At 35.1% G+C, this 12,343-nt stretch overlaps 1 protein-coding gene across 12 annotated transcripts in view; it reads right to left on the bottom strand.

Annotated features, from left to right (window-relative positions):
• CEP128 (centrosomal protein 128) overlaps window positions 1-12,343 on the bottom strand; it is a 378,971-nt gene that overhangs the window by 227,940 nt on the left and 138,688 nt on the right. For 11 of the 12 annotated variants that reach the window (XR_006604280.1, XM_004739137.3, XM_004739134.3 and 8 more), the window contains 2 exons: window positions 9,844-10,020; window positions 5,233-5,292 (listed from right to left, as the gene is read on the bottom strand). Coding sequence is in view for 11 of the 12 variants with exons in the window: in XM_004739137.3 (XP_004739194.1) it covers window positions 5,233-5,292; window positions 9,844-10,020 (237 nt within the window). In the remaining variant the exon portion in view is untranslated. The remainder of the gene's footprint in view (window positions 1-5,232; window positions 5,293-9,843; window positions 10,021-12,343) is intronic. The other variant, XM_013058015.2, reaches the window with a different exon arrangement.

Raw genomic sequence — 12,343 nt, 5'->3', positions numbered from 1 at the left:
TACATAATAGGCTCATTTATTTAACTACATCAACTACTGCTAAATAAACTAAAATATGAAAGAATTTCTAAATGAGGCATTTTGCTACCTTCATAGTTGGCAGCTTACAATTAGGTAAGAGTAAGTATCTAGTAAAACAATCAAAATGATCTTTTTAATGTGTAAGAATTCCCTAGTGAGATTTAGTGTAATAATATACTAAAAGCCATTAAGGAATGACTCAAAGCTAAAACCTAGGGAAACAGAAAATTAGAATAAAACAATTATGGCTGATAGAGTTAGCAATTATATTAAAGCCCATAATTTTGCTGCTTTTAACTACTATACTTCCTTTGCCAAAACTCAAGAAACAATTTTGAGAGGAAGTGTTTATAGAAAAACCAAAGGTAAAGGAAGAGAATGGCAATTCCTAAGAGTGTGCCAGGCCACCAAAACAAGAATTAAACCAGAATTACAAAATTCAAACCCAAAGCAATCTCAAAATACAATCCTTTTAGTAATACTCTCCACTTTTCTACTGTTATGAATGCAATTCATGAAGGAAAAAATATCTCCATAATAAGAGTACATATTTAAAAATACAAAATACTTTTTTTCAATTAAACTGAATGTTTAATTGAATGTGTTCCTTGCATACAATCTAAAGTATCTTTCCTACAAATGAATCAAGATACCTGAGTTCTGCATCTCATTTTGAAGTCTACACTGGAAGGATAAGTTAGTAGACGATTATTTACATCCTTCAACCAGAATTAAATACACTGGGTCTAATACTTCTCATATAATAACTTGTAAAAAAAAATCTATACCATTAAAAAGACAATACGCATAAATTTAAGGTTTATATTCAAATGTAGATTACACAACCAATGGAAAGAAACACTGGCATAGAATTCAGACACCCAGGTTCTAAACACTTCTCAGTAACTAATTAGCTTTAGGTCCTCAGGTAAATCTCAGAATTCCCAGAGTTGTCTTCTCAAAGTTAAACTACATGATCTCCAAAGCTACTTCAGTTACAATATTCCAAAAATGGCAAGGAAAGGCAACATCTAGAACACATTATACCACTAAAAGTATGACTCTTTGGCATGATACCAAATGGAGAAATAAAGGAAATTTTAGAAGTGTGTTTATCCATATAATCTTTGAATTTTACAGTTCCAATCAAATGAAACAATATTTTAAAGTTAACAAATTACTGAAATCTAATCTGCTTGCTATTTATTCTTTGGTGATATTCAAACTAAGGAAGTAATTTTAGTAGAAAACTGCAGTATTCCTAATATAATTACTCTTTTTATAAAATGTTTTATTGAGCATTTAGGTAGGTATTGTGGTAAATGTTCAAGATGCAACGAGGAACAGGTTGGACATGGGTCTTCCCTCATGGAGCTTGCAGACTAAAGAAAGAGGAAGACAATAAAACGGATGAAGGCAAAAAGGAAGAGATCTTTACAGCCAAAGAAGCAAATACATTTACCTTTTTTGCCTCTTGAGGAAATACTTAGCACTGGACTCCCCAAATTAAATGTGCTCTTCTGTAAATAACAGAGCACTCATGACCCTGCCTTGTGCTAAAGAGCTATTTGACAGCAGCTTTTCTTTTCTCCGCAATCATAAAATGATACCTTAAGATCTGGGACCAACTGTGGATACTCTCTAGTATGATTGTTCCATGCTAAGAGTGCCTGCCTGCTCTAGATTTGAAATTGGTCCACATTTTCTGGGAATGTCATTGCTACTTCTCAATTCTTTCCATGATTTCAACCTATACTCTGATCGCTGCCTCTGGCCCTGCTTCTCTTTGGGGCTTTCTGTCCAAATGGGACTTTCCAGATATCAATTCCAGTCCTGGAAACACTTCCAATACTTCTTCTATCTTGCCTAACTAGGACTTTGTGTGCCTCTCTATTCAGAAACCAAACTTTGAGAAAGTATCTTCTAGCTTGTCTTGAAAATCCTAGACATCTCCTTCTCTATCACTCCATCTGATATAGTATTAAACATCTCCTGCGTATTGTCACCAAAACATTTCTTCAGTCTGTCCCTTCCTCTGAATCTCTACAATGTCCTTAGTTTGTGGATTTTTACCCCAGAAACATTGGTCTCATCCAAAGACCTCTTGACTCATCTCCCTGCCTTTTATCTTCCCAGTTCTAACCCACCCTTTACATTACTATCAGAGTAATGCTTCTGAAATATGAATATGAATAAATCAGTATCCTGTTCAAATCTCCTTTGGGGTTCCCCCCTAAGTGCAGAAGTGAACTTAACCTTTTAAATGGCATACAGTGCTCTTCATTGTGGACCTATTCTCTAGTTCCTTCTAGAGCCTTATCCCTGCCACTTTCATACTGTAGTGCTGCCAGATCACTTGGGTTTCTTGGTATTTATCATGCTGTTTCTCTTCCATACCATTCCTACAGTTGTTTACTCTGCATACATAGTATTTCCTCTTTATCTGGCCAGCTTTAAGATTCATCTCAGGGATCAGTCACCATGACAGTTTCTGCATAGCTGTATCACAGCTTTTATAGATAATACTGTAATTATCTATGTATCAGCTTTTCTAGAGAAAACAATGTTCCTCAAGAGCACATATCACCCCAAATTCATTATTATGCCCACAGGACATAATATAGCATCTGGGACACAGTAGCTACTCAGAAAATTCTCTGTTAAACTGAATAAATTTGGCCTCTAAATACCTTGTTGGGATTTTTGACAAAAACAAATCCCTGATGTATGGGAACTGCTTGTCTCATATTCGTTAATGACTATCTCAATCCTCTTCCTCCCTGTAATGTATTGTTCTTACCATTTTTGGCTTATCTTATCTGTGAGCCTGGCCCAACTCCTAGCTGGCCTTCATATTTATATCAGGCAACCAATCGCAACAAAGCAACGGTGACACTATCCTCACCCAATCCTCTACTTCTTCCAGGATTAACACTAACAGAAGAAATTCATTTGGCAGATTTATGAAAACAATTACGAAACGCCCTGAGAGGTCCTTCTAATACTGCAAAATGAAAGCATGGACTAGCAGAATAGCAATTCTACTTTCCATATAGTTTTTGTCCTCTGATTTCAGATCTTATCTTCAATACTTATAGAGCTGTCCAGTCATAGTTCATGGGAATTCCAGTATTGCAGCCCATCAATAACCTAAACCATCTTTCTAGTAAATAGATTCAATTCCTCCTTAGTCAGTTGGTCAGTGTGGTATTGCTTATCATGACCCTTTTACACTGTAGAAGAACACTTGTCTCATGCACTATTAAAACTCGTCTGATCAGAAGTTCAATCCCATTAAATGATAAGGGAAAACTGCTCACTGGCTCCCAAATTAAAGAGCTATGATTAAGAGTCATCTCTGCCTCTCATAATTTAACTGAAAAACAGCAGTGAAAGCTTTCTGTTCAGAAATGATAAAGATTTTAACTTAAAAGAAAATTCCAAGTACATTGCTCTTGTTGTCACAATGGAGGAGTCGGGAAAAAGAAAAAAAAAGAGAAATGCTTTTTTAATGCACAACAAAAGTTTCTAGGCCCAAATTTCTGAGACAGCAAAACATGTATTTCTAAATTTCTATGCAGGTGGCATAAATACAAGTTTGCATTTGGTTTTATCAAGATGGTTAGGAATGAACAGCATCACTGTACTTAATGTAGGAGGAAAATTTTACAAGGTTGGGTAAATTTCAATGGTCAATCATAATGCTGCTAGTTTCTTATTAAGAATTTTTTTTAAGAGGTTTCTTTAATGCACAGCAGGCCTTCAAAGGTGAACCCTGTCTTTCCCCACCACCTCCCACCTGTACCTTACTCATCAAGCTCAGGGCATTATCTATGTTCACTCAGATATTCTCAACTTCTTGGCATTATTGTACCTATAATTAGCTAACTACAAAACTTCTGCATATTTTTTGTATGATCAAGTTTAAATATTGCATTTTTGCAGAAACCTTCTGTAACACACTGGTAGCATCACACCCCCTTAATCTCCTAGCACAGATGTCATACTCAGCTCTTCCTCTTTTTGTGTCTCCTTGTCAATGTTTATATATTTCTATAACAATATAACACATCCTAAAGATTTTTAAAAATGTGTATACATTTCCATTTTCCTTATTAATTTCCATGGCTTCCTAACACTTATACCACTCATGACTATACACAAAAAAGTACCCAGTCAATAAATCTTGGCTGAATGAAAATTTTAGACAGTAACACACACAATGGTAAGAATATTAACTGTGAGTCTAACATCCAATCCATTTTCCCATTCTTTATATGGCACTGGAAAAGTCACAAACCTTTTCTAAAACCTCACTTTCCTCATATTTTTAAATTAGGATATGGGACAAACTTAAAAGTTTCCTAAGTTGGAACACAATTGTTCAGGTTTACAGTACAGCTGGTTTTCTTACAGAATTTAAATTGGGATCAAAGACTTTTCACTTTAGCATCTTAAAGCTGAAAAACTAATTTAAGTGCCAATACTTAGACAAACAAACATCTACATTATATATGGTTGTGATTTTCTATATATTTTAGTGAAGGAATATCCAAGTTGATGTGATATATGAGAATAGCTGGTAACTAACCCATAATGCAGAAGAATCTTCTTGCTAAAATTAGCAAATTGTTTGATTTTATTTACATTTGCTCACCTGCCATTTAAATTTAAATCATCAAGCCAAAGAACCATAGAGCAAGAAAGTTATCTTGAGAACATAAAGTTTACCCTTCCCATTTTGTAATTGACAAAACAAGATATCCAGAGAAATGAAGGGATTTGTTTGAGCTACAGGGAGATTTGGCAGGCTTTGAGCTTACCTCCAGGAACTAAAATATATTAAGTATCTAAGTATATGGAAATAAAGGTTTATATTTTTTATATCTGCCCTGACCTTTATATACTTCCAAGACATTGCCTAGCCCAAGGAAAAGGCAGAAGAATTTGTCTGACAATCTAGTTTTGATATTTCAACAGTTTTTTCCTTCCTTTATTCTCTCATTCTGTGAACTATATTCTTATACAGTTAAACTAATTTTTAAATGTTAAGCTAAAGGAATATGGAAATTTCTTAAATGCATGATGATGATATCTTCCCCAAAACAGCTTTGTATGTTCTGTTCTATAACAAAATGTATGACTGGCCCAAATAGGACAACTTGAAAGTCATAAATATTATGATAACTTTAGGACTTAAAGATAAATTACCTTGCTTTCTGCTAACCAGCGATGTGGATCATAGTTAATATCAGGACTAGACGAAAAAACCTACCAATAAAAAAAAAGGAAATTGTCTATTAGAAGTAGAATTATTTTCTGAATTGAACTTCCATAAGTGAAATTCTTCACCATACCATCCAAAAGTTTAGTTCCTAAATTTAAAGGTTTAAAAAGAAAAAAGTTCAAGTACCCAACCAATTCCAAACCACTATTTATCTAGTATGTCAATGTATGTACACATGTATGTGTACACATATATATGCACTGACAGTAAATATTTACTTCAAATACAGACATGAATCAGCTCTCAAGTGTTCTCATTGCTAGAATCTCTGAAGGCTGATTCCACAGAGGTCTGGCAAGCAGCCTCAATTAAACCAGTGTACTTCATTTTTATTTACTTCTTTGCCTCAGTCTTGTTCCACGTAATATATTTCACAGTGGGTTAGATTTAATTACATGGAAACTTAATTCTTTGTCTCATTTATCCTTCTTTAATTTCATACTATGAAGGCCATTTTGTCTCATTAATGGTTGTATAGAACTTACAGAAACTAATCAACATGACTTTGTGCAAATAGTGCTTTATATTTCATAATGGTAACAAAATCCTACAATAAATAGGTTGTCTATACCAGCTAGCTGCCTTGGTTTCCTTCAGACCAACTCATTTGTAAAATCCCTTGCCATCTGGTTCTGCCTTATTACTAATGAAATGGTGCTCAAAGGTTTTCAGTGACTTTATGATTGTAAACACAGAATTTTTTCAGTTCCTACTTTCTTTGAAACAGGTGCTTCCTGTGATATTTTTACAGTCTCCTCTGTAGAAATTTTCTGCTTAAAAATACCCTATCCCTTTGTAAGAGACATTTATTCTTATTCTTAAGTATTTCTATACATCCTGACGTGTGTGCTGATGCCTCCCCTAAGGAATATCATTAGGTAATTCATTCAGACAGATGATGAATACGTAATGATGCTGACCATATGCCATAAACAAGAATGCTCATATCCAACTTTTCTTTCCTCCACTTTTCTCACCATCCAAATCTCACCCCCAACTCTCATGTCTCCCTGACTTCAGTGAAATCCTGCCTCTAGTTCATAGTGTTTTCTTCCTTTTCAAACTCTGCTATTTGTAAGCATGTACTTGTCAATGACTGTCACTGATTATATGTTTTATTGTTCTTTTCCATTTATCTGTATCATGGTTTCAATTAAAACATCAGTGACCAAAGATCAAGTGTTCAAGATTAAAGTCTAAAATAATTTGATAGGAGTATAAGTAATATTCATATTTTGTGATTTTTTTTATAAATTTATATATAGTTTAGTGTTTAAGAGAACAGCGTTGTCCACTTATAAGTAATGTGACTTAATTTCTCTAAGCTATAAAATAGGTAAACTGCCTCATAAGGCCAAAGTATAAATTAAATAAAATGAGAGTTAGCACTGCGTCTGGAACATAGAACACCATTATTATTACTTACTGCATATAAAGAAGTCATCATCAGGAAATAGACTTCAAGGTCTATTGCGACAAGAGAACTAAAACAACAATTTGTCATAAAAAGTTAAAAGAAACAGGGGAGCCTGGGTGGCTTAGTCAGTTAAGCTCAGGTCACGATCCAAGAGTCCGGGGGATGGAGCCCCAAGTTCAGCTCCTTGCCCAGCAGGGAGTCTACTTCCCCCTCCGCCCTGCCCCTACAATTCATTCTTGCTCTCCCTCCCTCTCTTTCTCTCTCTCCCTAGAATAAACAAAATCTTTTTAAAAAGTTGAAAGAAAATCTATATATACATAAATATATAAATATATGTATATATGACCAAAAAAAGATACTACATAATAATGATACCTAGCATTAGCTGAGTATTCACTAAGTGCAATATATTTCACTCCATAATATGCACCCTATATATCTTATTCTACTTTATCCTCAAAATAAGTGAACTTATAAATGGGACATGAATTCTTAGAAGATAAATTGCATAACTTGCCCAAGGTCATACATTAGCAGTATGGAGATGCAATTTCAGCCAACATCTGTCTTGAGCCAGACTACCCTATTTATACTCTACAAATGGGTGAATACTCAGACCAAGTGCTATGAGAAAAGCTCTTCAATTATCAAAATTGGTCTGTGAAATGATATAACTTTAATTCAGACACTTTCCTAATTGTTTTATAATAGTGATGGCTTATTAAGTGTCTGTCCTTAAGTTTTCACACCCTACTTGCATTTACTAAAGTGGAATAAATAATAAATATGGTGGCTGGAGAAAGAAAAAGTAATCAGAAATAATATCAATTCTCCCAAGGACTTTTCTCAGGCTCATTTGTTACATATCTGTTATCCAATTCATATCATAGCTGTCACTCTCTACATAAAATGACTAAAAATTTCATCAGTAATATACCAACAAAATCAACAAATGACAAGGAATAACTGGAATTATTCTATTTTTTTAAAACACTTTATAAGGACCACCACTCTCCCTTAAATTTCTGAACTATAAAGCACAGAATCAATTTTATTTTAACAACCCCTTGGGTTGTTTATTTGAGGTGAGAGCAAATGTTATATTCTTCAGTATTCATTTTTTTCCCCCAAGTTCATAGGAAGGTAACAACAGAAGTTATTTATTAATAGAAAGAGACCCACAACAAAAAAGGTGTACTCTAAACAAAACAACAACAACAAAAACTTAATAGAATTTCCATTCTTTTAGATTTACTTTCCACCCATCAGTTGGATTGAATTAGTCTTTCTCTAGGAGAAGAGGTATAAAGAAAGACCCATTACCAAAATCACTGCATTCTTGAAAGCCTATTAAAAAATTGGGTGTTTTTTGGAATACAGTGGAAGGATAATTTGTGCCTCAAAAAGAAAATACTTAAGCAATCTGCAATCTACCCACTACGTTTTAGCCTGTAATTGCCCATAACAAGGTTTATATATCTTATAGCATGATCTAAATGATATCATTTCTTTGTCTCTATCTGACTGAAAATAAGCCATCCTGATACAAATACTTAGATACAGAGTAAATATTTCATTGTTAGTATGTGCTTCTTTTAGATGAAATCAGGATCTTAAGGTCACACATCCTTTAAATATAGGTAAACATGACAAGTCAAATAAAAAAAGCAGCAGCAGACAGGAAAAATAAGCCATCATAATAATAAGCTCTACAACAAAACTGAAAGAGTTTTCCTCTAAAGCCAATGACTCCTCATATTTGGCTCATAATCCTCTCAAAATGATATCTGAGCATTTTAAAAAATGTAGATAGGGGACACCTGTGTGGCTCAGTGGGTTAAGCCTCTAGCTTCGGCTCTGGTCATGATCCCAGGGTCCTAGGATCGAGCCCCACATCGGGCTCTCTGCTCAGCGGGGATCCTGCTTCCCCCCCACCTCTCCCTGCCTCTCTGCCTACTTGTGATCTCTGTCTGCCAAGTAAGTAAATAAAATCTTTAAAAAAAATAAAATGTAGATAGGAATTCATATTGCAGAAACTCCATCAACTCCACCAAATTCTACCTGTTGAGATATTTCTATTAAAGGTGAATCCTAAGACACCTTCCACTTCAAGTGTGGAAATATAGTTCTACTTTCTTTAAAACACCACATAAGGAGGGGAAAAAAAAAAAAGAAAAAGGATATGAAGGAAGATTAGGAAAAAAGAGGAGAAAGAAGCCAAAAAACAAACAAACAAACAAAAAATGACAAAAAGAAGAAACACCCAGAAAGTATTAAAAACTAAGAAGTCCTTATAATTTAAGTTCTGCCATCTCATCATATGAAATAAATACAGGGTAAATAATGGCTAAATGCTAAGGGCTATGGTCCCACTGTGTTGAAGCAGTGCAATGCAACATAGCAGTACTATGACCTAGACTGACGGAGGGGCTCGCCTTCAAGGAATTAAAAACGTTCATGATCAATTCTGTTTTTATTTCAATTCATTAGAACTATAAATTGAATAGCAACATTCCATTTTAAAGATAGAAAAACTCACTTGAGTATATTTGTCTAAACAGGGAAAGCAAATAGCACAGCGTTCATGTGTTTAAGCTCAGGGAGTTAGATCCCCAAGGTCTAAAGTCTTGCTTCTAGCATTTAACTAGATACATGGCCAGGGCCAAGCTACTTAACCTCTCCAAGCCTTGCTTTCCCTTGTCTTAAATGAATTTAATCAGCGTACCTAAAGGACAGTAGTTTTAGAGATTAAGGAGAGAATCCTACAGTACCTGTAATATAACTAGTACTCAATAGATGTTCGCCATTAAAACACGAAAAACAACAAAAATGGCCTCTTGACTCCAAGGATTTTTTTTTCATCAGAACTGCTGCCTCTCTAAGACATTTTCTTTTACAGAATGTGATAGAGGCAATTCCATGAATTAACAGTACACTTTCTCTCCCAGGACCATGCAGTAGATACATAGTATTGCATTCTAAACAGTGCAAGATGTTATTTTGTTTCATAAAACTTTCCAGAATAAAAATGTGACTACTATGTAACTATGCATTAAAATCTTCTTATAATTATATATTAAGAAACTAACTGAAAGGCACAATGAGAACTCATAATTACTTTCAATTTCTCCATCGAGTCCCCGGAGAAGGTTTTACAAGCTGCATCAATTTCCCTTCCTATGACACCAAGAATGGATTCCTGTTCAGTCTCCAGGCAAAGAAGTTGATCCTTGAGCTGCAATCTGGCCTCTTCCATCCTTCTTAAGTTCTCTTCTTCATTGCTTATATGCTTTTCCTAAAAAATCAGTAAGAAAAACAGAAGTTAATTATTTAGTAAAGGCAAGAAACTCTTGTAATATTTGTACAACTAACTCAAAGGAGTGCAGTACAAAACGGATCTCTCAGTCTCCTTACTTCACTAAAATAAAATGTTTTGCCTACTCATCAACTGAGGTCAAGTTACAGAGAATTCAGAAAAAGGACACTGAGGGCACTGAGTGAGTAGATACTTGGCAAAGAAAATTAAAGTAATTATGTAACCAAAAGAAAATGAAGTTAAAAAAATCCTTTACATTTTAATAACATAATGCCATTAATGGACTAGAGAGTAAAAGCTGATGCCGTGAACTGACTTTGAGTTTTCAATAAATATTAGTGAAACAATAGAAAATAAAGGTAAAATAAGATTATGTTAGTTTCATTTCAGAAAAAAAAATACCTATTACTATCTTATTTCATCAAAACATAGTTTTAGGGGCACCTGGGTGGCTCAGTGGGTTAATGCCACTGCCTTCAGCTCAGGTCACGATGCCAGGGTCCTGGGATCGAGCCCCGCATCAGGCTGTCTGCTCAGCCAGGAGTCTGCTTCCTCCTCTCTCTCTGCCTGCCTCTCTGCCTACTTGTGATCTCTGTCTGTCAAATAAATAAATAAAATCTTAAAAAAAAAAAAAAACATAGTTTTTACAAAGTCCAAGTTTTCAAATGCCAGTCATAGTGCATAAATGTTTTGAGTCATGTAAATTTGATAGAAGAAAGATGGAAGTACTTCTCAAGTAAGCAAATACATTTAATGAAAAAAAAAAAAAAGGTTTCTAAGAATCCGTTAAGAGCTTACAAGGACTTGGGGACCCATTCTAGGCAAAGTCAGTCTCAGTCATGATTGCACAATTTCATTACTAGAGAAATTCTAGCTGAGCAGCACAGACCTGGAAGAGAGTAACAGAATCACCAGAATTATAAGTATAAACAATGGTGCCAAAAGTCATGGCGGCTGGCTAGCTTTGTTTTCACTCATTACACAGTAACCTGATCATTCTTTACCTACCCTAGTAAATATAATACAAGCAGGAAAATAATGTGGTCAAAAACTCCAGCTTGAAGTTAAAATAATAAGAGATCCATCCGCTCAATTAAAAGTTACTTATGAAAGGAAAGATAGCATTTTACCTTCCCTCTAGCTTCATACCTCCCTCCTTCCCACTTTCTCATATATCAACTACTTGTAGCTTCTCAAATAAGCCTTCATATGTCTCTCCAACCACTTCTGATGTACACAACACTGCCTGGAACTGTACTATTTGAAAATGGGCCTGGTAGCTACAAGACAGCCTTTATCTTGATGACTACATCCTAGCAGTCTGTAGCTCAGCTTTGTAAACTTGGGAATTGGATCTTCTTTCCCTTTTGGTACCCTGAGTGGAATCATCTTTCAGCAAAAGAGTAACATTAAGCTCACGAGAGACTAATGTACAAACTAGAATGCCACTCAATTAACGACATCAGTTTACAATAAGAACCATAACTGCCATATAGATCAGAATGTTCCTGTCAGCATACCCAGTACATTTTCTCCCTGCAGACCAATCTGGATGGGAAGGCAAATTATAATCACAATGTTGCTTAATGAATAGGGAACTGGAGAGAGAGGAGTTTGTTTTATGAAACAATGCATATATGGCCTCACACTAATGGCAGTCTGGTGCGTCCACTGGCACATCAGGGATATACAAGCCACAGGAACAAGTGCTCCATTCTCTTGGGTGGTGTTTTGATGAAGACTAAAGTACATCTCCCTAACTTTCTCCTCTGTTCACATTCAGTTTCTGTCCAAACTCTCCCTGCTGACTGATAAGGCATCGCTTTAGAGATATTGATATCGTCACAGAATCTTCCTCTCATCTAGGAGCCTTTCTGAAAAAAATTAACATCCTGGCTCTGAACAACATTTGAAGACTTTTTGAAGCTTACTTACTAGAAAGCAACCTTTCCGTCAAGGCCCCCAAGAGGTGAGGCTACTCGGCCCTGTACTGTTTGGCTACCACCACCTACACTTCCTAGCCTTCAAAATTTAGCCTTCGAGACTTAGTCTCCTTCCTTTACAGATTTCCCAAAGCAAAATGTTCCTAGAGCATATTATGTATATCAGTTTTAAATAAATAAATAAACACACACACACACACACATATATATAGCTGTAATATAATTACTCTTCCACCAGCCTCCCTCAATAAACTGCCAATTTCGGGAGACTGCAAAATATGCTTATAACTACCTTTAAACTCCACAACTTTGTTGAATAAGTGATTTAAAGTTTTTCAAAGACTCAAATTCAATACTGG

The sequence above is a fragment of the Mustela putorius genome, unplaced genomic scaffold, assembly GCF_011764305.1.
Source record: "Mustela putorius furo isolate JIRA1106 unplaced genomic scaffold, ASM1176430v1.1 tig00000129_pilon_pilon_pilon, whole genome shotgun sequence".
NCBI classification, from domain to species: domain Eukaryota; kingdom Metazoa; phylum Chordata; class Mammalia; order Carnivora; family Mustelidae; genus Mustela; species Mustela putorius.
This window is presented reverse-complemented; position numbering and strand designations above follow the sequence as displayed.